The sequence below is a fragment of the Scatophagus argus genome, chromosome 15, assembly GCF_020382885.2.
Source record: "Scatophagus argus isolate fScaArg1 chromosome 15, fScaArg1.pri, whole genome shotgun sequence".
Lineage (NCBI taxonomy): Eukaryota > Metazoa > Chordata > Actinopteri > Scatophagidae > Scatophagus > Scatophagus argus.
In genome coordinates this window covers 14,511,410-14,535,625 of record NC_058507.1, presented here as the reverse complement: position 1 = coordinate 14,535,625, position 24,216 = coordinate 14,511,410, and the positions used below count along the sequence as shown (strand labels likewise).

The 24,216-nt window shown below is 41.1% G+C and overlaps 5 protein-coding genes across 11 annotated transcripts in view; 2 read left to right on the top strand and 3 right to left on the bottom strand.

Moving 5' to 3' along the window:
• Nucleotides 1–5,419, top strand: part of LOC124072434 (palmitoyltransferase ZDHHC14-like) — a 42,555-nt gene extending 37,136 nt beyond the window's left edge. For 3 of the 6 annotated variants that reach the window (XM_046413866.1, XM_046413869.1, XM_046413868.1), the window contains exon 10: nt 4,242–5,419. In XM_046413866.1, coding sequence (XP_046269822.1) covers nt 4,242–4,712 — 471 coding nt within the window. In that variant the 3' untranslated portion in view covers nt 4,713–5,419. Of the gene's footprint in view, nt 1–3,544; nt 3,568–4,241 lie in introns of all 6 variants that reach the window. The other 3 variants (XM_046413871.1, XM_046413872.1, XM_046413870.1) reach the window with 3 other exon arrangements.
• A 32-nt stretch (nt 5,420–5,451) lies between these two features.
• Nucleotides 5,452–11,148, bottom strand: LOC124072436 (galectin-8-like). 2 transcript variants are annotated; one of them, XM_046413874.1, is made up of 9 exons: nt 10,861–11,148; nt 10,485–10,573; nt 9,326–9,536; nt 9,078–9,197; nt 8,935–8,961; nt 7,806–7,894; nt 7,524–7,689; nt 7,277–7,422; nt 5,452–6,327 (listed from the first exon to the last, which is right to left on the bottom strand). In XM_046413874.1, the coding sequence occupies exons 1-9, from the start codon at nt 10,897–10,899 to the stop codon at nt 6,297–6,299; spliced, it is 918 nt and encodes a 305-aa protein (XP_046269830.1). In that variant the 5' UTR covers nt 10,900–11,148; the 3' UTR covers nt 5,452–6,296. The 2 variants fall into 2 exon arrangements, with proteins under 2 accessions (XP_046269830.1, XP_046269831.1); XM_046413875.1 differs by lacking the exon at nt 10,861–11,148 and adding an exon at nt 10,694–10,845.
• Nucleotides 11,149–13,009: 1,861 nt separating this feature from the next.
• On the top strand, nt 13,010–14,647 carry LOC124072439 (interferon alpha-inducible protein 27-like protein 2A). Its single transcript, XM_046413877.1, has 4 exons — nt 13,010–13,139; nt 13,284–13,313; nt 13,501–13,662; nt 14,212–14,647. The coding sequence occupies exons 1-4, from the start codon at nt 13,130–13,132 to the stop codon at nt 14,295–14,297; spliced, it is 288 nt and encodes a 95-aa protein (XP_046269833.1). The 5' UTR covers nt 13,010–13,129; the 3' UTR covers nt 14,298–14,647.
• Nucleotides 14,648–15,893: 1,246 nt separating this feature from the next.
• On the bottom strand, nt 15,894–17,603 carry LOC124072437 (interferon alpha-inducible protein 27-like protein 2A). The gene is made up of 5 exons (XM_046413876.1): nt 17,515–17,603; nt 17,334–17,369; nt 17,169–17,192; nt 16,918–17,085; nt 15,894–16,504 (listed from the first exon to the last, which is right to left on the bottom strand). The coding sequence occupies exons 1-5, from the start codon at nt 17,525–17,527 to the stop codon at nt 16,401–16,403; spliced, it is 345 nt and encodes a 114-aa protein (XP_046269832.1). The 5' UTR covers nt 17,528–17,603; the 3' UTR covers nt 15,894–16,400.
• A 205-nt stretch (nt 17,604–17,808) lies between these two features.
• Nucleotides 17,809–24,172, bottom strand: LOC124072435 (cytosolic 5'-nucleotidase 1A-like). The gene is made up of 6 exons (XM_046413873.1): nt 23,703–24,172; nt 22,096–22,263; nt 21,770–21,899; nt 19,827–19,949; nt 19,513–19,697; nt 17,809–19,167 (listed from the first exon to the last, which is right to left on the bottom strand). The coding sequence occupies exons 1-6, from the start codon at nt 23,829–23,831 to the stop codon at nt 18,808–18,810; spliced, it is 1,095 nt and encodes a 364-aa protein (XP_046269829.1). The 5' UTR covers nt 23,832–24,172; the 3' UTR covers nt 17,809–18,807.
• Between the last annotated feature and the right edge of the window lie 44 nt (nt 24,173–24,216).

The window sequence follows — 24,216 nt, the reverse complement described above, 5'->3', positions numbered from 1 at the left end:
TCTCATTCCATTAGACTGAAACTGATGCAACCGTTCTGGATAGCAAAGAGCGATGCAGGGCCGTATGCAATTTTGCATGTGTCGCTCCATGTCAGCGAATTAGGTCAACAGTGACAAGGAAGGGGGTCCTTTGTGTGAGGTGGCATCGCAGTCTGAGCTGTAGGATTTAACTCTCCCTGATCTCAGTGTTTCTCAGTCACATTACAGTATTTAAGGATTTCCTCATCGTGCTGAGAATCTTGCAGTGGGCCAAAGAAAAACAATGAAAAGCAATCAGTTTTAGATAATATAAAATGGATGAGACCATTTTGTCAAACCTACAGTTTCACAAACTGAAAGTACACCACAGTCAGTAGACAGATATCTAAAGTTAAACTGTGTGCTAGAGTCTTTAGGGAATAGCTGGTGTTGTGAAAAGGACACTGCACTGACCTCACTGACCAGTTTTCCTCTGGTGCCTGAATAGAAGCAACAAGTCTTCTGTTGTTCCCTTAAACCTCACATCACACGCTAGATTTAAGGCCTATTCACACTACACAGCTACTTAAACGTCTTTCACTGATGCCCTCCCTCCACGCCACAGTCATCTCGTTGTTCTCATCCAAACTCGCCCCGTTCTTTCTCATTGAGACGGCGAACGTGAATGTCATCTCTCGTCAGGTCCTGACTGAGTGGACGACTTCTGACGGGCAGAGAGCCACAGGAACATTCCCTTATGTTAGCACATTCAGAAATAACCTCCATCTGTTCTCTGCCGTGGTCATGATTAGCGGCCACAGTTGTCCTCTTGTGCCGTCTGCTGGTCGTTTATCTGCGCTCTGTTGAACTCGGTAACACATCAGGAGTTACTAGTTACTGTTTTTGCATATTCTTGTCATCTCTGCCTCACACCTGCTGATGCAATACTTTTCATTACTTTAAAAAAATCTTTGTTTGCCTTAAAAGTCCAGACCACTAGACACCGATTTTCAGGTGGGAATATTGCGTCATCAGGTAGGTTTTAGAGAGGCAGATTTAGTTCATTTGTTCAAACCGCGATGAGTAACATTCTGCCATCACTTTTGTCTGTTTACTACAGAGGTGTGTGGGTGGGTGCTATTTGGAGTGAGGGAATATACACTGTGTGTGTCTGTGTGGAAGAGAGAGAGAGGTGGCAAATATACAGCAGAGAAATGTATTATAAAATGGAAAAGTTTTGTACTTGATTCATACATTTTGTCAGTTTGAAGTTATTACCGTTACTTTACCCTTTTACTGTACTTTTACACTGTGTGTGAAATACAGCACAGTACGTCAGACATTCTTATCTTATAATCTCTTGGTTGTCAAGACTAGGAGAATCCTTATCAGTACACTGTGAATCAGTTTCAGGTGACACAAGACAGTACAGTGGAATTTGTGCAGTGGTCTTTTCCCGTTCTTAATAGAAATTGCACACTTTAGATAACTAAACCCTCATTTTTATAATATCGTGTTTGGTAATGCATTGAGGTTGCATTTGCCTTTAGGCAACAAAAGCCTTATTTCTTTGTGAGGTACTTTTGTCTGTGTTGCAGCCCGGTATGGCAAAGCCTTGTAAGCCGTTGCCATGGTAACGGTGTGTGAAATTATGTCACATTAGACCTCGATGAGATAAAACCTCCATTTGCAAATTGATTTCGGTTGGGAGATGGAATTTAGCTGACAACAGTTGTCATGTTCTTAAAGGGTCAGTTCACCCAAATGACAAAAAAATAACAGAAAATACACAATAATAATCTAGTTTCAGCTTTGTAAATGTGAGAATTTGTAGCTTGTCTCTGTTTTGTATCATTGTAAATTGAATATGTGGTTTGAAATTTGAATACAATTCAAAACAATTTCTGATCATTTATTGACAAAACAATTCATTATAAAGATTGTAATTGACAGAAGAACTGGTAATAGTAACTGTTAGCTGCAGCCCTATTTTGTGTATGTCTCAGATTTATGCATTATGTGCCACATAGATGGCACTGTAATGTATTGAGACAGTATTTTGTGGTTGAACCTTTCTTTCAATCTCATGACGCACCATGTATATAGTTCTATTTCGGGTCTTCTTTCTACCTTCCTGTCCTTCTTCTTGTGTCTGTGTCATTTTTTTCTTTGTCAGCTGGGAGTTATTTTTATACACACACACACACACTGCAGCTTGATAAACCACCATTTCCTTGTTGATAGTCATGCTGTGTGTGATGAGTGACTGGCATGCCACAGCGTGACATGTTTTCAGTTTCTCCACTCGCTCTGATGTCACTGAGCTTGAATGATGATGTAACAGTCACTGAAAATGCCCACCTTTGTTTCTTTGTTTCCCTAAGTGCTGCATACGATCTAATGGACCGCCTAAGTGCCAGTCAAATGTACAAAATGCTCACCAGTAACATGCTCAGGGCAGCGTTGTCAGGAATAATACAGACGGCTGGAAACTCCCAGCTTGTAGCTGGATACCACGTGTCATCTCAGGACTTGTTAGAGATGAAACACAAATGGTGTCGGCTTTGGAATCATTGCAAGGTCGTGTTCATTGTCTTTATGACCTGACCTTGATGCTTATTGAATTAAACTCTCACTTGTGGCTGGATGGTTAAATGAAGAATCCACTATGAGATTTCTGAACATTTAAATTAAGTGGGCAATCATAAGTTCATATTAAGAAATGGTGAAAAATGTCTGTCACCATTTCCCAGAGCCCAGGGAATGTCTTCAGGTTATTTGTCTTGTCTGTCAAATCTAAGGATGTTCAGACAATACAAAAAACATCAAATCCTTACAACTGAGAAGCTGGAAAAAGCCAATCGTTTTTCATTTTTTGCTAAAAAAAAAAAATGACTTTAATGATTAATTATTGAAATAGTTAATAGGATTATAATTCAGTCATTTCAGATGTACAGGATATGTCTTTTTAGGACTAACATATTTCTGTTTCCTGACACTTTCACATAGTTTGTAGCCCCACTGCCACGATACTTGTAGGATTTCATTTCTGACGAGAAAATAGTTTCTTATTCTTGCTGTATCCTCGTCACCACATGTGAAAGCTAAACAAAATGTGTCCTGTGATTCTTCACTTGCTATCAGCTGTCCAAGGTTGGTCAGTGAGCACACATTTTGTTCCTGGTAGTTTCTGACTGTCTGCCTGTCTGTTTGTCTGCCATGGGACATGGACTGTGCTGAGTCAGTCTGGCTATGACTGTTCATAAAACATGAGTGGGCCTGAAAGTAGAAAGAAAAGGACAAAGTGCAGTATCTTCATCATTTTCATCTCATCTTTGTTATTTTATATCCAGCTCACCGCTGATGATCAAGCTTTGTGCCAGCATGGCTGTGAGCGAGGCTTCTGTGTTATTTTAATCCAATAAGTCTTTTAAACAACCTGGAGAGAGAGAGAGAGAGAGGCGGTTGTAAAGGTGATAAGAGCAGCTGATTCGTGCAGCTGATAAGAGGATTGATAACACTTTACTGTATCTTCTGCTGTCAAAAGTAATGCAGCTTGTGTTTAAATCAGATCTACTCTTTTTAGGTTGGTGAGATTGAGACAGAAAGGTGAGATGTCGGGGGACAAATCTTTGTGCTTAAATTTCTCGTTTTGGGCGTGGTGTTGGTTGGAAGGACGCATCAAAGTACATTTCCTGTTTGACTCTTTTTAACTCCTGTCACCTCTGCACTCGTGTTCTGTACCTGGTCTCCATTATGCACTGCTGCTCTGGGGTGATAAAGGGCTGATAGGGTTAAAGCTAATCTCCCTGTAGCTAATGTATGGTACTGATGACTCGCTGTGTCCTAACCCAGTCTCTCTGTTCCAGTTTTGGCATTGTGATTTCCACTCTAAAGCAAGGCAATAGAGATCAGTGGGCCATGAGGCAGTGACTTCAAAGTCCTGTGTTTTCAATTCTGCCTACTGATCTCAGCTCTGTTTTCACTGGGGTGGATGAACAGGCTGGTGCAGGTTCTTGGTGTGTCTATGCATTCTAACAAGGGTACTAACTTCTTTTTTTTCTCTATCTTTTTCTCCCACTTTTTTCTCCCCAATCACCCGCTTTGTTGTCTTTCCACATATTGTGTTCTTCTCTGCCGCTCCATCTAATTTCCTTCACTGCCTCCCTCTTATTTGCTTTCTATTTCCGTCCTTCACCCCCGGCACCTTATCCATCTCTCTGACTCTGACATCCTCCTCCCAAATTCTTCTCTTCCTCTTGCTTTCTGCTGCCTTCTCTCAGTGTGACCAAGACCAGTGCATTCAGAGCACCAAATTCGTTTTACAGGCCGCCGCCACACCTCTCCTCCAGCAGCAGAGCAGCGAGCCCGTCATCCTGACGGCCTCCCCTGAAAACGGTGGCTCTCTACCCGGCCGCACCTCCCTAACCCTGGGTGGCCCATGCACCTCCCTCCCCCTCGGCCAGCCCACCCCTCCGACGTCCACACCTAGCCTCAGCTGCCACGAGGCCACCGACATGCTGCCAATCCACGGACACAGCCTCACGCACAACCACAGCCACCCCCTGCAGGAGCCAGTGGCCCACCATCACTTCCTTACCCCAGAGGAAGTGCCGTCACCCCCAGGCATGCTTCCCTGCGGCAGCCCCCTGGGCCACAGCCACACCATGCAGTCGGGCTTCTACAACCCAGTCAGCCAGGACTCGCTACACGAGGACTCAGTCAGAGGACTGGTAAAGCTGAGCTCTGTCTGACAGTGGGATATAGATGCCACCTCCTCCCTTCTGAAAACATGCACCCAACCCACAAAACTCTTGTGCCACTTTGGTACCAGCTCGCTCTCACCCGGAGTTAGCTTTCCCTTCTCTCCTCAGCAGGACATGAGAACTGAAAAAAGGCTGTGGTCGAAATTCAGCTGCTAAGAAAATGAACTGAACCGAAATGAAACAAGACGTCCTTCAGCCAGTCTCTTGCCAGGCCTCTCCGTTTGAGCTGGGAGGGATGTTTTTTGGTGTGGTGGCCAACTCAGACACACTCTTCTCTCTCGCTCACTCTTTTTTTCCCCCACTTCAAGGGAAGTATAATCCAATAGCTCCTACAAACTGGACAGGGGAGTTTCTTCAAAGTGGCGTATGTCTGTGAGACATGTCAAGCAAAAAGAAAAAAAAAAAAAGTTTAGACATGACGTTTTTGGTCAAAATTGAATGAATGACAGGTCTGACCGCGTTTTTTTTTTTTTGTAAAACAGACTTTAGCCTATTTGCCTGTTGCTGATTGGACAGCATCTTTTGCCTTTTTTCTTGGCCGTTCTCAGCAGTGCAATGGTTGATGTCATCATGTTGCATATCATCCTGCTTTTTCTATGTTAAAAAAGAGACTGTTGTACTGTACCATGGTTATTACAAATCTTACAAATTATTATATTTCCTGTGGATATTAATAAAACACCAACTTTTTATCAGATGTAGTCGCATTAAAGTTTAGTAGCCATAATTTGTGCTGAAGTGAGAGTCATGTGGTGATAACGTTCCTTCATCGGTTATCTCCTGACAGATGCCCATGGTCATTAGGTGTAAATGAGACAGGTTACAAGCCTGTCTGATCAGTGTTGCTAAACATTTAGGGCCTTCAAACAAGGTTAATAATTTTAGGTCTTTAAATCTGACAGAAGTCCATGGAAGACCTCAAACGCTGACCTTTGGAAAGTACAGACTACAACAAGGACTTGCTAAAAAAAAAAAAAAGTTCACTTAACTTGCAGCTGAAGGTGTCTGGGCGGTAAAGGGCAAGAAGTCAACATTTAACTCTCTTTTGCCACCTTGTGGCTGAGCAGAGGTACTGCAGTTCAAAGACTTCATGTACTTGCTGAGGTTCCCCACAGTTCCACAGTGTTTTAACTTTGTTTTGATTTTTCCAGACCACAGGTTGTCGATTTCAGTCAAAAACATTTTTTTTGCTGCTTTGCCAGTATCAATTGGTTATTAAGCAAAGAAGAATGTGATGCATTTAGGTAAAGGTGGACACTAACATGCTTCCAAATGAATACAAATTTTGTTTGATGTCTGCTGGATGTGTAAATGAGCCACTTTTGCTAACACTTTATCTGTGTGAAACGATGTTAAAGTTGTATTATGAAAGGAGGCTTAAAGCAAACCATGTAGACATGATAAACTGGCAGCAAAATGGTAATAGTAACACATTTTTATTAAATCATTTATGATACATTTATGAAGATTTTTCATACATATTTTACAACAATTACAACGGACAGCCAAAAAAAAAAAAAAAAAACACTGACATTGCAAAATAAATATTCCAGTTCTTTTACTAGTTTCTCTTCATTTTGGAGCATGATGGATCATTGCAGCACTGAGTGCGAGAGAAGTCGAGAGATGGTCACATACGTAGGATTCTACTATAGCTTGCATAAATATTGCAACACATCATTTTTAGATTATTGAAATAATTTTATTTTAAACTGACCCTGTAGTGCAATGTGCTCGAGTTCTGCTGCATCAGTACATGTTAAATTGACTTAAATGTTGAGAGTACGTGGAACACTACGCCATGTGTTAAAGAATCCTGAGGATTACCATGTTTTTAGCAGACTGATTTAAAGAATGAACAATGAAGTAGACATGCGCTATCTAACATTTTATGTAAAGAAAGTACTGATGAAACTGACCATTAAAAATGTTTTCCTTTCCAAAAAAAGAATATAATCACTACTGATTATTTAGTAATTATGATAAAGCTGTACAATAAATAACTCTTAATTGGGCCTTGCTCCAGAAGAATGGAGCCCTCCACCTTCATTCAAAGTTTGTATTTTCTGACTGTCTTGGCTTTTAAACAAAGCCAGTACTTGAGTGCTTATTAACATTAACACATATTTCCTGTTTTAATCATACAATGGACTAAGGGCGTATCACAGCAGAGATGCACTAAAGACAGTAGAAGAAATGAACCAAGGCAAACCTAACTTGCAGCTGTAAACAGTCATGGTCGCTCACAGCCTGATGTTCCAGCACAGCTAACTCTCATGCATCAGTCGTCAGATCAGGGCTGGAAACATGGACTACTAATACTCCATGGTTGGACCTGTTCATGGTCCATGGTCACCAAAAATGCTATACCAGCTTAAAGTCAGTGATGTATGGTTGCTGCAAGACTAATCTGACCTGAAGTCAGCACGGGGTTTGCCTTTTTCAGCATCAAGTGTTTGGGTCACTGTGGCTAAGCTAATTTAGCATCGATAACCAGAACACAACAGCGTTTGTAACGCTGGCTTCCGTGCAAGTCTAGAGTCCAGACTCACCACAGTTTTACATCAGTGAGCTCCAGGTCCCCCATGATCTCCAGCTCGTCAATGCTGCTCAGGTCCTGCACCCGATGTCTGAACTCAAACAAGTGTGAGCCATTCACTGCCAGTTTGAACTGATGGGGCTGACAGAGAATGAGAATCTGACAAAAGAAAAACAACAGCACATGTACAGACAATCAACATTTACTACAGTCGCAGCGGAGGGCCTTCAAAATAAAGGTAAGTGGAAGGTGGTTCCTACCTCGAAGTACTCCCCTGAGGAGAAGGGAAAGAAGGGCAGCTCTCGCTCCTCCTGACCCCAGGACTCACTCAGGTACGAGTTCCTGATGAACACACCTGACTTCATGCGGGGGTTCAGATGGAGAGCGATGTTCTCTGTCCTGCTGTTGCGGAGGTTTACAGTAAAACTGGAACAAGTGTACAATAAAGGTAAATTAAAAAAAACTCCAGAGCTGAGATGTAATTTGTGTTATTAGTTCAAAAAAAAAATCAATGACACATACATCAAATTAGTTTTACTTACCTGTGAGGATACGTGCTGACCTGCCCTTTGATTGTGATATGCCGCCCGGGGCTCAGTCCTTTGAGTATACTTCCTTTATAAGGGAGGCTCTGGAATGGGAATACAGCTGTTTATACATTTTATATGTTTGTTTTCATTAGCAATTAATCCATAGCTTATTTTCTCAAGGAACAATTTAGAAATTTATAGTCAAAAATGTTCAGCTTAACATCGCACATCACAGAGAAAAGTAGTAACTCACAGGAAGGTAAACAAATACAAAAGCTTACATGAGTGTAGGTCTAGGTGATATGTATAGATTATTAAGAGAGAAAATGGAATATTTACTGGTAAGAAAACTGGGCTTAAAGGACAGTTCAAAGTTGATACAACTTTGGTGTCATTTTCATAGCTTTGGCCATTCTTCCTAATGATAATAATAACAATGTTTATATCTTTTATTCTGATTGGGTTTTTTTATATTTATATAGTGTTGATTTATATTTATTTGCATTAGGTATTTTGTTAGGTAATTAGGCTTATACCGGGACCGGGGAAACTAATTTCGTTCCACCTCATGTTTCTACACGTGTGAAATGACAATAAAGCTCCTTGAATCCTTGAACAATGTACTCTTAAGTGAACAATGTACTCTTAGTTGCTAAGATCTCTGACTGTCCACGTGGGGCCTGTGATCAAGAAAAGGAGTCCTCTTTAGAAACAGGCTGAGTTTGTGCCATCACTAAGTATTTCATCCTGAATGTGTTCTTTCTCATAGAACCCAGAGTTCTGTAGCTCTCACACCTCTGAAACCTAAACATCAACCTTAAATCAATTTTGCAGAAGATGCCAGATATCAAGCAACTTATTAAAAATAAATCTAATGTAATCCAGATACGTGGCATCACTACAAAGAAGTCATTTTGGGTCAAAACAAATCAGACTCAAAAATAGAATCTAACAACAAAAGTTGGCCTCCGATTACTGTCCTTTAAAAGTCTGAGGGCTGCATGCTGTAATGAACAGTCTGCAGTGTACAAACAAAGGAATCATTTAGGGAGTGTGACTTGGTTTTAGTGGCATCACAAGATATTGGGCACATTGAGGTGGGGAAAGTGTTGTGTAAATGACATAAAAAAAGAAAACTCACCAAGTCACCTGATTCTGAATATATTGCCTAAGAGGAAAAAAGTCAAATTTAGAGGAAAAAGAATCAGCTATGTCTGAACAAACACACATATGACCAGCTTGTGAGGATAAAATCAAGCAAACAAGGGATGGGAATGTACTTACTGAGTTCGGTATGTAGCCAATAGCGTGCACCCTGACTTTCCCAGATATAGAAAACGTGTCAACCCTGTTTAGCGGAATTTTGTGCTTGTATTCCAGCAGGTGAGCTCCGTTTACTGCCACCTATGAGTGAGGACACGCATTTAAGCATCCTATTTTGCTATTAATTAATCTGCAATGTGCATTTAATGTTTTTAGGTACTACACAGGCTCATGTATGCCTTCATTCTTAGCAGCGCGGGTTCACTGACCTTGAAGACGTCATCGTGCACCAGGATGATGGTCTCGAAGGGAGCTCCGCGTTTGTAGGGCAGCTGATGGAGCGTTTCCTCTTTGCCCCAGCTCTCCTGCAGCATGGAGTTACACACCACACAGGGCGAGCCTTTGAAGCGAGGGCTGAAGTGCAGGGCGACGTCAGAGCGCGGCTTGGTGCTGCAGCCGCTCGACAGGTCCATCTGAAACCTGCAGAGAGGGAGCACACGGGGGATGGATTACCAACAGGGCAAAGTGGGCAGCTGCCCCAGGCCCCTTATCAAAGCTTAGTTCTAAAAAGACCAATAAGATATGAACTCAGGAGCTGAAAAGTTCTGAATTCATAGCACCATTCACACTGATACCTTTCACACTCAAATTGATTGTGTCACTTAATGTCTACAACAGAGTATATTCTTACATTAGATTATCAGTTTACCATGATTGAGAAAATGTACAAATTGGCTGTAAACACTGACTAGTTGCTGGGGAGGTCCTCTGACTCATTAACCCAGCCATGATGTGGTGTAGTGCTGTTGAATGGTCTAAGAGTTTCAGACCACCTTTAGGTCTCTCTGAGCAGCACACTGTTCTGCAGCCAGACCTGACCTCTGACCTCCAGGTGGAGGAGCACACATTCAAGTCACAGCCGAGCTAAAATGAATCCAAACTGATCTTATCGCTGATGCCATCATAAATTCCTTATGAGAGCTGATTTTACTGTGGACAAAGTCAACGTTACTCCACCCTATCCACAGAACCCACTGATCCCAAAGGAAATGCAAGATTTTATTGCATGTTTTGTGTCTCACAACCTCAAAAACAAGTCAATATTTACATGAAATAAATAAAATATAAATGCACCCAATAGTGTACTTAAACAAAAATGAACTGAAATCTGTGAGGTGACTGTAGCTGATGAAGGTTGCTTGTGTCCGTGCTGTGTGTGTGTGTGTGGGGGGGGGGGGTATGGGAGGCTGCCATGATAAGAAAATGACAATCTCAGGGAGTGTCATGGTTTTTATGTATGTATGGGAACAGCTGAACCACACACAACAAGGTTTTTGAAGTTTTCCCAGGTTAAATTACCACATGTTCACTAATCAAATGTCAGACGTTGCCATAAAGGTACATTTCCCTCATTTAATGACATCCTACCTGTCAGCGTCTGGGGGCACCGTGCCCTGGATGATGATGATCTCCCCAGGGTGCAGGCCTCCAGGTATGGGCCCTGTGTATGGGATCACCTGAGATGGAGAGCTGACGTTAGACCTTTAGATACCTGCACTGACAGCAGCAGAACACATGCTGTCTGAAACGAGGGAGCTGAACTTAAACACGTTTCATTTATAAGCAAGAATACAGACCGTCTGGTCGCTCTTGTTTGTTTACGTCCAGAGCGCGGGTCGTTTATAAACAAATGCTTACAGCATTGCGACTTGTACACAGTTTTCAGATGTATTAAGCTACATGAGGATCTACTGAGGACTGCATGATGGCACCAGAGGACTGATAATCACAATAAGCCTCTTACCGGACTCAGGACAGTGTGTTTCGCATTTGCCACAGACATCAGGCGTCTTGTGTCAGACTACAGCATGCAGCTAAAAGACAAGAGGGTCTGTGGCGTCTGCGGTAAACCGGTTAGCAGTTCTCTTATGCGGGGATGTTAGCAGTGGGCATCTTCTCTCCATAAGCACCGACACCACGCGCATGCGTCAATTCCACCACGTGACCAGGCCGGCCGAGCGGCTGGACGTCGCGCAACAGCTGAGGCCCACTTTCACTGATTTACGTAGATTTCCATTTACTTTAAATGCCAAGGATATACTGTTGTATTATAAAAATAGTGATAAGAAACTGCAACACTTCATTAATCTGATTATTCTCAATGCAGAATTTCACATACACAAAACCAAATTTTCTAATGGTCGACCTTTCTTTCCTGTATTTGAAATTGATTTCAAGAATTACTTTGAATGTATTAAAAAAATTGATAACAAAAAATGTATACTCACTGCTAACACAATTGAAGACTTCTTTGGAGAAATATAACGTGATCTGCCTTTTCCGTTCTTCCTTTTATTTAATTTCATTTTACTTATTTTATTTATGGTATCTGTGTAAAGACATATGCACTTGATTCACTTTATGTTATATAAGATGTTTATATTTTCTTGATGCCTGACTCCTTGTACTGTTCATGGTCATTGTTCTGACTATGGAATATTGAAATTTGTAATGTTTGAAATACTTAAATAAAGTTTGTAAAAAAAAAAAAAAAAAAAAAGATTTACGTAGATTTTAAACCTTTATCGCCCCCGAGAGGGAAAACGAAATTACAGAAGTGGCCATCTTCACAAGTGCTGAAATTATGTTAAACTGCATGAATTTTATTATTTTTATGTTATATTTGAAAATCAAACGTAGCCTAAATGCTATCATTTGTCAATTGGTTATAATTTTAATTATTGCTATTATCATTATTATTATTATTATTATTATAGTAACACCATATTCTTCTTTACTTCTCTTGATCTCAGTGATGACATTTTTTGGGTTGTAGGGACAAAGCGAATTTTTTTGAGTGTTTTATTTCTCAAGATCTAAAGGCTTGACAGTTTGTCAGACAGACGTGGGTCTTGGTCAGCTGAGTTCCTTCAGCAGTATTGATACATATTTTTTGTTCCTTATAAAATGTTGTAATGATAATAACCCTGGCAAACGTCTATGATTGAGCCAGATGAAACAGAAATGTTGATTTTGATTTCCACTTTTGGTGTCACAGGAATCATTTCTCAGGCAATTAAAGATAAAGTCTGACATTGCTGAGGCGATCCACCCCACCAATTCAAAACCTTTGACCTAAATGAGTCATTTACACGCCCAAAATGCGTAAATATGACGCCCAGGTTTAAAAATTCCCTTTTAGTATGAATCCAGTTAATAATAACAGGCTACTGCAGCCATTTCTGAGATGATACTCACTGCTGAATGTGCTCACCCGCCTTCCTGACATCATGAACAGCAAAGGACTCACATACTGACGGTCTGCTAAACTTTCCGTAAACAGAGGATGACCTTTGAACTGATGATTTGAACTGCCACTCATATCTGTCATGCAGTGCGGAAGTACTAGGCCTCAACTGATAAGAGTGATAAGAGATTGGTGGGCATCGAACTCATAGAATTTGGTGTAGTTTAAGCAGGTGCTGTTTGTAAACGCATCATTAAGTGATGCTGGAGAAAGACAGTCGTCAGTGATGACTGAGAGGGAGACTTTTCACCCAGAAGTTTCACCCTGTTCTGTCTTTAAACGAAATGCTGTGGACTTTCAGTCGAAACTGCAAACTTCATTCGGTTTTCACATTTTACTACAATCAGTCAGCTTAAATAGTGAAGACATTTTATCTTCAAACAGCAGCAGATCCTGCATGTTGGGATAACACTATAATCTAAATATAAATGCTCAATCTGGTACTAAAGTAATTACTTTGATCTTAATAAGAACCACCACATTATTTTCATCAGTGAAGTTAAAAACTTGCCCTGAATGAAACATTAAGTTAGCAGTCAGAACTAAACTGAAACTTAACCACATAGTATTTCTGTCTTCTCTTGTTTTTGTCGGTCTCAGCCTTGACGTCCCACCTCAGAAATCTTGTTTACTTGTGGTTACATGAAGACGAGGACTCTGTGGCGCCCTCTTTCGTCCAGCTAAGAATTAAGTTTCATTTCTGAAGAAATAACGTCTAAGCCTCAGTATTTAAAAGCCGTGTCCAGTACTCAGCACTGATACAAACATGGACCCTGGTGAGTATAAGTCTTAGTCTTCGATGTTTGTCTACTGATATTTTTATTTATGGAAATACAGTTTTGATTTCAACCATAGTAGATGCTTTTTATTAGACCAGATGAGCTGTTAATGCAGATTTAATTTTTTATCTCGTGTTTCAGTGACAGCCGTCGCCGCTGTTGGATGTGCAGGTAAGTTTTTTAATTTATTTTTATGTTTTGGCAAGTCTTGTTTGCCAAATGACTGATTACATGATTTTCTGACATGTAAGACAATAATAATAATATAGATAATAGATAATAATAAGATCAATTTTAAAGAGGGTCCCAACAAATTCGTGCTCCATCATGAAAAGCAAGTTTGCTCTGCCGTGTGCAGGTCTGGCTGTGGTCGCGGTTCCTGTGGCGCTGGGGGCTGCGGGCTTCACCTCAGCGGGAATAGCAGCAGGCTCCGTCGCTGCCAAAATGATGTCGGCCGCTGCAGTTGCCAACGGAGGAGGAGTGGCTGCAGGGAGCGCCGTGGCTGTTTTGCAGTCAGTTGGTAAGTACCGTTATTTGATTTCCAAAATGAGTTCCAGTCTTTGGACTTTTTTTTTGTATATTACCCATTGATTGAATGATTATCATTGCTGTCTTTCTGAAGCGCAACAACAATCCCAAATTCCACACAGATGTCTCACAGACGTGGATCTGAGAGACACAATAATATCACTCTGTCGGATTAGTGTGTTTGCCTTTACAGTGCAGTGCTATATTGTGTGTTATAGTGACATTCGTCATTTTGGCTAATTTTGTAGCCTGCGGCCTCTATGGTGGCCTCTCCCGACTCCAATTTTCCTCCCACCAATAACTTTCTTCTTCTCATGTATTCATTTGCTCCACACGTTTATACATCCGTCGTCTGTCTCTCGGGTGGAAGCTCAGCACTGCCCCTAGAGGCCTGGAGCACTTCCGTTGTATGACTGGATATGCGACGTTTTCTTTTTGCATTTGTTTCTTACTTGCAGCACGTTTCTGTATATGCAACGCGTTTGTACTTGCCGGCCACCGTATGTTACCTTGACTAAAACGCTGTGTGATCTTGCTGTAGGTGCAGCCGGTCTGTCACTGGCTTCCAACGCAGTTGTGGCCGGCGCCGGAGCAGCTGTGGGATTTCTGGCTCGAGTCATCCGCTGAAAATCTGCTGCTCACAATGACCCAGCTGATGATTGGTTTCCGGTTGTCACTTTATGTAATCATGTTATTGTTTTGTTCCTGAGTCTATGTCAGATATCTCCTCCAGCACTAGAAAGTTGAAGTTGACAAAGTTGACAACATTTTAAAATGAATTTATTAATGAAGGATTGCAAGTTTATTTACTGTGTCATGTCAGACCGCTGAAATGTTTTGCTTGATAAATCGGAGAAAATAATTAAATAATGAACACAAGGAACCTCGGTTGTCCTTAACTGAATGCAACATATTCAAATGAGAATGTTGATGGAGAAGATTTTGCACAGACATATTAAAAACATGAAGTGACATAACATTTGCTCAGCTTATTCAGGAGAGAGGAGGGTACTGGATGGTTTGGTAACTCAATGTTGTCTCTCAGTCAGTATTACCAAGCGTGTTTTTTCCAGGCACATCTTATCTGTATCTCCACACACCCACACACACTCAGATAGTGAGGTTAGTTATTTAGCCATATGGTGTGTTTTAGGATAAGGAGGAGTTTAACCATTGGCCTCCTGTCCTTCACTGATATGAGTGTGTTTTATTTATTTATTTGTAACTTGGTAGAGATGGATGTTGTGTGACATTAGTTGTATGTTAGGTCTACAAACATGGCATGAGCACGTCAGGTGCATGTGTGAGGAGGACAAATCTTACCTGGAGATGCCTAATTGTGAAAGCAAAAGCAAAAAAGGTTTACAGTCCAAAGCCAAAGCTGACAGTGAGCCAATGTACCAGCTATTCAGAGACCACCCATCTGCCACTTGGAGGTTTACATTTTTTCTGATGTGATTCGAATGTCTTAAATGTCTGCACTGCTGTTTTAAAGGAGTTGTTTCACATATTGGGAAATTGTCTTACTCGGGCTACTTTCTAACTAAACAACTGTATATGTAGCTGCAGCTGGTTAACGTAGCTTATTATAACTTGTTATGTCTCATATGATTAATCTGTACAAAAACCAACGTGTGAAGAGATGTGGTTTCATGGGTGAGTTAAGTGATGGACAATGTCTTATCCAGGACGGTTCCTGGAGTCTCCACTGAATATCTGACAACCTCACAGTGATGAGTGATGATTCCAGGAAGTGACTGTATCAAGGAAGAGCCCGGCGCACACCTTCCTGTAAAGCCCCAGTGAGACATTTTTGGACCTGTTTTCTCAGTACGGATTACCTTTCAACAGAGGCCAGGTGGCTGGCTTGTGTCTAGTCATTTTACTTATCTAAGCTATTTCCATTTCCTTTAACGTGCCTAGTACTTGTGGTAAGACGTGAATGAAAATCAGTTACTCAGCAAAGCTCTTGAGAAGATTCTTAAACCTTGTAAAACAACCTTTTCATCTATCTATAATTAGTGTTTCTGACAAAGAAATCATCAGAACAGGCACCTACACCCTTGTTTCACCCATCACCATTCAACGGGCCACACAGTGAAACCTGCAGTTACTGAAGAGTCCTTTAAAGGTGTTTTCCTTGGTTAGAGTCCACCTCTCAGCGTGAGTTCACAAACTTTGAAAACAGTGTCCTACTTCAGATGTGAGTACCACAAAAATGATAGTTTCAGCAATGACCACTTTATTCGTCAGGGTTATCAGAATCAGAATCAGCTTTATTGGCCAAGTTTATATTAAAATACAGGTTGCACCACCATGAGGATCTAACCAAAATATTAGCTTAGTGATTGTGTCGCTTAGATTGCAGGTTATTTGTAAAATGTTACCCGAGTCAGCAAAAGATTGTCACCAGCATGAGAGAACTTCTTATATGACTCATGCTGATGATGAAACAAGCTTGGTTTTGATTGCCAGGTGTACTAAGTGACAGGCGTTACAAGAAAGTCAGAATTATTTATCAGTGTTTTCTGCACATAAATCACGAGTGCACAACAGATGTTTAGAGTCATAACACACTGCTAGTGCTAGTGCTAATCAGCTAAGATTAGCATGCTAGACGGTGAACATTATGCCTGCTAAACATCAGCATATGGCGCTGTGGCAGTGAGCATGTTAGCATTATGACATTAGGCTCAAGGCAAATCTGGCAGACTACCCTGCTGTAAATCTTTACGGGGTTACAGTTTGGTTACAAATGGTTGACAGCAGCCATCCCATTGTTCCTCCAGCACCAGCCGCCACTCCAGTTGCAGTTCCAGTCAGGCCAGCAGCACCTACGTCGAGATCACATGATATTTCAGGATTGGCTTGGTTGTCTAGAAATAATCCACTGTCTAAACTCTAAAGCGACTTGACAGGAGTTGCTTGGTGGCCAAATGCACAAATCAAACACGCCTCCAGGATGTTTACAGAGAATTAAATCACTTTCTACCTTTTCTCTGCATTTATATAGAGCAAACTTTCTTCATTGAAATTTGAAGACTCTCCCACTGGTTTCTCTACCCATTATTAGTAGCATATTGCATTTTAATGCGGCGATTTATTTACTTACTTTTACACTTTTTTGTTGTTTGATTACTTTGACTGTTTCAATATCTTTTACATAAATTTTCCAGATTATGGCATTGACTGGTTGGAAATAGACCGTCAGGAAGATAAAAAGATTTAAATATAATATCCAGTTTACCAAGTGACTGCAACCACGCCACCAGACTTCCTGCCGCAACTCCGCCTCCATTAGCAGTTGCGGCCCACGCCATCATTTTGGCAGCAAGGGAACTCGCTGCTATCCCACCTGAGGTGAAGCCGATGGCAGTCAGGAGCGCAGGAGTCAGGGCCACAGTCAGGGCGCCTCCTGGACGAGACAGAAGAAACTTTGTCACAAATGAGCTTAAGTGGATTTACTTGTTTACAGGTGTGTTGTCCCGTTGGTCTTACCTCCACCTACAACGAGGACTTTACCTGTCGATGAAATCCAGGAAAAACAAAAGAAAACGGAACCCTCATTTACGCTGACATGACCAGAGTAAATGTCTGCTTTTTTTAATGTATTTTTTTAATAATTCAATTAAACAGTATTGTCAAAGAAAAATATATACTCACACATTTCTTCACATGAGCGACCAATGAGTTCGTAACCTGTTAATGAAATACAAAAATATATATATATACATATATATATATATATATACACGCTGGCTGCCCTGAGCAAATATATTTGACAAATAAATATATTTGAATGAACGAACAGTATTGTCAAATAACAATGTGTACTATTACTCACAAATATCTTCCATGTCGGCTTTAGCGAGTGTTTACCACCTGTTGTTTCTGAGAGGATGTAACCTGATTTTATACATCTGTGAGGTTTCATCGTGATCACGTGAGGACAACATCACGTGATTCATTTCTGGGATACTGAAACTTAGGACCAACATGAATGTAACACCAAGCTGCATTACCTGTTGTCTACAGTAACAGTACCAATAACAACAGACAGGAGGACCCGAACGACGCAGCACAAATTAAGACTACACGCGATAAATGTCAGTAAATACTAAATATGTTAAAACTCTCCAGTTTTTACTGATATGCTTCATTTGCAGTCTTAAAGTACATTCATATACAACAACATTTACACCATACATACGTATACCAACAACACAACAACAAAAATGTGATATAATAATAATAATGAGAATAATGAGAAAAAGGCACAGCTTTCAAAACACACAGACAAACAGCAGACTGATGTATGAATCCCAATGGGTGCAGGCTGCAGTCAGACTCCCTTTCTGTCAAAATCAGCCTTCAGTTACTTCCTGTTTCCTCAGAAAATTGGTATCTAAATAAATATTGCTGAATTTGTAGATCCTTTATTTTGAAAGGATTTTCAACTTTTCAAAAAAGTACACGGGTGTGAGTAAAAGTATATAAATATAGAGAGTACAGGAGGGTGGTGGTATGTGAGTTAAATTTCCAATGGCAGACGAAAATTTGAAAAATGATCAACACTATTTCTTTGTAATAAGGCAGTTTTTATAAAGGCTTCATAAGTTCTAACTAATGGCTTTATTAATGGTTAATAAGAACTTAGATTGCTAGATTGAGAACAATCATGTTGGTGTTTATCCTCTCTGTTTGTAACAACGCCGTCACAAATGTTGGTTAAAACATTAATAAGAAGTTAATATGTGCCAAATAAATAGATTTTGGTCTAGGTCCTCTGCAGCCCTTTCCATGTAGTCATATGGTCAAGTCACTGGAAGGCATTATTCTTATAGACTTATAATTAATCTATAAAGCTTCCGTATATTATTTGTTAACAGTTAAGTTACACCTGCAGTCAGTAAGGAGTTCCTCATTAGAAAGTTGCATCTCTTTATAAACCCATGGATAACATAACCGTCTGAGCTTAAATGTTATTAACTGACTATTATTACTATATAATCACATGTTATATACAGGTCACATTGCATCACCTACACTTATAACCTCCTCAGCTGCTGAAAGACAAAGTGAAATGTCACTTTATTCCTCTGCACAGCTGCACACTGATGTCAAGCTACTTGGGTGCTTAAGAAGTCTCCTTGTCCTTAATGCCTTTCTTGGTAACTTTCTGAGCAATCCCGTAGGGCACATGGCATGCTACTGTCCCCATTTCCGCTGCCCCCTCCACATGAAACATCTGGTCATCAAAGAAAATATGCGGCCTGATCTTCTCAAGCATGGGACCCTTGGGTGCCCCTGCCAGAAAAAGAGCCTCATCTATCTCCAGGCCCCACGAGCGCAGAGTTTTTAGGGCTCTGGTACCAGAGCTGGCTGCGCTGCGGGCTGTCACCAAGTAGGTCCGGATGGGGCAGTCCATGCGCTGGCCTTTGCCATAAAACTTCTTCTGCAGCTTTCCTAAAGCCTCCAGGAAACCTTTCAATGGTCCCTGCAGAAAAAAAGAACAAATGCACTAAACAGTCTCACTTACACAGGGCTCATTACACATTTAAATCTTCTTAAGTTTGACTTAAACCAGATTCCATGCAAACATTGTTCTATAGGCAGAGAAAACAGCCTTAGTTAAATTTCTTTGGAGAGCTGTTGTAGAGCTGTCACCACGTTTCCTGAGATCTCAGAAAGGTCAGCACAATTTTATCATGATTAATAGACATGATGGTCTAAAATACCAAAAACCCAAGTTGTTATAAACCAGAACTATCCTTTCAATGAATGTAATCAATACACCAAGCTCACAATAGCAAAATGATACTCATAACTGTGTATACTGTACATGGTCCAGAGGTTTGTTCTCATGTGCCTTCTCGTGCTCAAAGAACTTGTCCAGTCCATGGGCTTTGTAAATGCGCTCAGACTCATCAGAGAAGAGGACAGCGTCACCATCAAAGGCGACACGCAGCTGAGTCTCCGACACTTCCGTCATCTTCTCCGGGGTGAACATGATGGCTGCTGCTATGCCTGAAAGTATCGTTGAAAATCAGGTTTGTATTAGTACATCCTCCATGTAGCAGAGACGCTAACTTTTGCCTCCGTAGTCTTGTATCACAACTTCTCAGTAACATGTAGCTTCTCTCTCTTTGCACTGACCTTCTTCCAGAGCTTCTCGAACCTTGGCTGGGTCAGCAGACAGGTACAGGTTGGTGTGGTAAGCCTTCAAGTAGCCTATGGGACTATTTCCCCCCGTCATACAGAAGCGCTCAATGAACAGCTCTGCAGAGAGGTGGAATCAAAAGTGCATAAGACAGGAAATGTGCAGGAGTCTGTTCACAGTGTTATGAATGGGAAAGTTTTTGGGGAAGAAGTTTAAATGATGATGTGTGGTTTACATTTTCATAGCTAATACATAAAATAAAATTAAACTACCCTAAATGCTTTAAATGTGAAAAATGTAAGTTTATGCAATAAACTATGCAAATAAATTATGCAAGCAAATGACTATGAAAGAAATAAAGAAAGAAATTTGACTATGTCAGTGGATGCTGGGTGTGGGACTGCCAAACTACAGCAAGCAGCCACAACCACAGATCAGCAACTCCACCACTTATCCCCAAGGGTCTCATTGTGGTGTGTGAACCATGAGAAAGCTCCCACCATAACCACTGTCAGTCCCTGCTCATCCTCAGGGATACACAGTGACTCCTTAAACTGAGGAGGAGTCTATCAACACTCATGACTTCATCAGCTTCAGTTAGAAGAGAAGAGATTCTTGGTTAACAATCCAGCTCCTTTTGTCCTTCTCATTCTCTTATCTCCTCGCTGAGCCAACAGAGCATTCTGTGACGTCTTGAATAGACTTCATGCACACATTTGTGAATCTGTGTGACCTGCCAAGTGACACTCAGTCATGAAGTCACTCACAGTGTGATACAATAACATAAGATGAACTTTGCTGATCCCACAGCGGGGAAATTCACTTGTGTCTGGGAGCAGAGCAGACCAGATGTGCAGGGCAGAGCATATTTTCTGAAATGTAGAACTGCTGCCATATATCTGTATTTCCATGGAGGTCCTTTAAGAACCACGTTTGTCCAAATGTCAGCTTTTCACGAGCTACAGAAACCAACCCTGCTTTTCAGTTTTGTGACGATGCATTTTTCAGATAATCCAGAGTTTTAAATGACATGTTTATCTTGAAAAGTGAAAGAATGTTCTTGACCTACGTAGGAACACTTCATCTTTTAGTTCACATGTCAACCTTAAGGTCAAATACACACCAAATATGGCACCTCATTTTATGTGGCCTCAAGAGCTAGCAAAGGATAGAATTTGTTCAATAAAATTATATGCTGCATTAGGAAAGTCCATAGGCTACGTGTTCCCGATTACATCCTGATTTTGTCATCCACGCACTGAAGGAATCTAACAGCTAGAAGTCAGTTTTCCAGAGATACCGTCTCAACACCATGAAGACATTTCAGACAGTGGCACACCAGCCACCAGCATGGTTCCAGTATGCTTAATGGAAGCCTAGGTCTTCTATATAACAGAGGAGTGGAAGTTGCTAAGCAACAACAACCTGAAGTTGAGCAAAAGGCTGATGTGGCCAGAGATGAAACTGAGTGTGGCATCCCCGCTTTAGTTTATCTCAGTAATTCAAAATCACTAGATTTGAACACATATTTCTCAAAATTCAATTTAATAGCTGCAGCAGAAAGGATTTTGCAGATATTCTGCCACACTTTTCCATAAGTTTTCCATGAGGTCAAACTTTACATAGAGGAACTAAAGCTACATGTGTAGAATTAAAAAAAGATCTTTGGCGCCCCCAAATGGTACTACTAAAAAAGTGTGGCTGGAGAAGAGGAACACTGCACTACATTCACTATTTTTCTACAACACAAAGAAATAAAATCAACACAAAAAACCCAACTAATTTGAAACACAAGCCACTTAAAAATTTCACAAATTCTGTCTGTTAAGAGCAAGCTAAAAACATGATGTCAGTGACGCTGGTGACGTACTCCAGATAAAACGATGTGCCACAAGTAAACCTCCTAGGTTGCTATGGTTCATGTGTATTAGTAACTCACGGTGATGATTGATGGTATTGATGAGTCTTAATCCGACATATGCGTGGTTGTTGGTCATGAGCACAACATCAAAGAGCTCCTCACTCTCAGGGTAAAGCTCCCTCAGTCGAGCGTTCACAGCCTCCAGAGCCTGGGAACACATCCAAACAACACGTTTGAGTTATACAAAAAGACAGTGACTATATCTCTGTAGAGGGGATAGAAGCGTGTGTGAGTGGGTTGGTGTTTAATGCTTATTACTCACACACCACCTCCAGAGACACGACCTAACAAACAACACTGATACCAAGGAATCACTCCACTTGTTTCTCTTCATAGCCTCTGACCTTGACGAAGGAGAAGGCAGGTCCTGGACTGAATGGCAGCGTTTCATGCTCCACTTGATACTTGATGTACTCTTCCATGCCTTGCTGCTCATAGATGTGCTGCTCTTTCTCCATGTTGAAGAGGACTCGTGATGACACCGCGATGGTGACAGCATTCTCCGGCTTGGGCTAGGGAATAAGATTTCAAAAAAGCATTTCACTTGGCTTGTTGTTTTTTATCTACCTGGAGGAACTCAGTACATTATTCATATTCTGAGCAGAGGCAAAAGAATATTACAGAAAACTTTTTTTTTGTTTGATTTGCTGACTCTGACAGTTCCCAGTGGAAAGGAATAATTTAATAACACCTTACTATTGCCACTATCTGAGATACAACAGTGGGCTGAACTAAGTGAGCTGATGTGACAGAATAGAAGTGACAGGGTGATATGAAATACTTTCCTATGCAAGACTCTGATAGTGCAGGCCCACATAGCAGACTAGCTAACACTTCAGACATTTCAGACAGTGGCACACCAGCCTACTGGTTGTAGTCAGTGGCACTAATAGTTGCTGCCTAGCAAAATTCCAGTATGCTTAATGCAAGCCTGTAGGTCGTCTATGTAACAGGGGAGTGGCAGTTGCTAAGCAACAACAACTTGAAGTTGAGCAAAAGGCTGATATGGCCAGAGATGAAACTGAGTGTGGCATCCCCGCTTTAGTTTATCTCAGAAATTCAAAATCACTAGATTTGATGGCATATAGTTCTCAAAATTCAAATTCAATAGCTGCAACAGAAAGGATTTTGCAGATATTGTGCCACACTTTTCCATAAGGTTAGAGGTCAAACTTTACCTAGAGGAACTAGAGTTAAAGATCTTTGGCGCCCCCAAATGGTACTACTAAATAAAGTGTGGCGGGAGAAGAGGAACACTGCACTACATTGACTCTTTTTCTACAACATCTGTAGAAACCTGTACACCTGTTAACTCTTTGGAGGCTGGGACGACATATTATATAATACTGTGTGTATGCAATAAATTTTGGACATACTGATAGTATATAGTGTTGTTTTATATTTATAGCAGTTACGTATTTTGTAGGTTATTGGGCTTATACCGGGACCAGGGAAACTAATTTCGTTCTACCTCATGTTCCTACATGTGTGAAATGACAATAAAGCTCCTTGAATCCTTGAATCTTGTCTTGTCATTCATTTTTTTGATAAAATCAAAAACATATAGGATCCTGGGGGAGGAAACAATATGCACAGGATGAAAAATTATTTCAGCAACTTAAAGACTGTTAAAAACAGAGTTCACGCCATATTGTTCCCAAATTTACAACCAAGCCACCAACAAGAGGCTGAATTCATAGTTACTGGTTCTGTTTTCGTATTTTGGTTCTTCCTGTCCAGATAGGAAATCCGAACGAGTGGAGAGCCTCTCTAGAAACTTTGTACCTGATCTGAAGCAAGAGCCCTCTGTGCTTCATAACTCCCTTTTAATATGTGTTATGTACTGTCCTCTTTGCTGTCAACATCTCAGACACTTTGCAAAGGCATGGAAACTCATGAGAACTGTACCTGTAAATGGACGCTGCATACAGACGGCTGTTGGGATACTCACTGGTTTCCTGGTGGGGGTGGAGGGCTTCACAACTGCCCTAGCATCTTCCCAGGGAGCTCGGTTGCTGCTGCCATTTCTGGTCAAGTCCTGTCCACTGATGGTCAGAGTCTGACCGGTGTTTAGACTCATCTTACAACCCTCCTGTCTCCCACAGGTCCACACTAACTCCCAGGGAGTCCTCAGACAGCTCGCTCTTCTAGTCTCTTGCTCTCTCTTTGGCAGGAGTTCCTCAAAAAAGTCCTTACTCACTGTTGTACATTCCCAATTTGAATTCAGTCCAGCTGCACTCAGCAGATGAGGTCAGAGGCACTTCACTAAATGGTTTGAAAAGACAGACAAGGAGAGCAGAATAAAACAGAGATGAGGAGAGGTTTAGCAGGGAAAAAAAGAACAAGTTCAAGCTGTTATTATTCCCTCTTATCTGTAGCATCATACGCGTTTTATTCCTCGTTCAGCTCTTCTGTGGTCGTCTTTCGCTGTGTGTTCCTCTCTCTCTCTCACACACACACTGCAG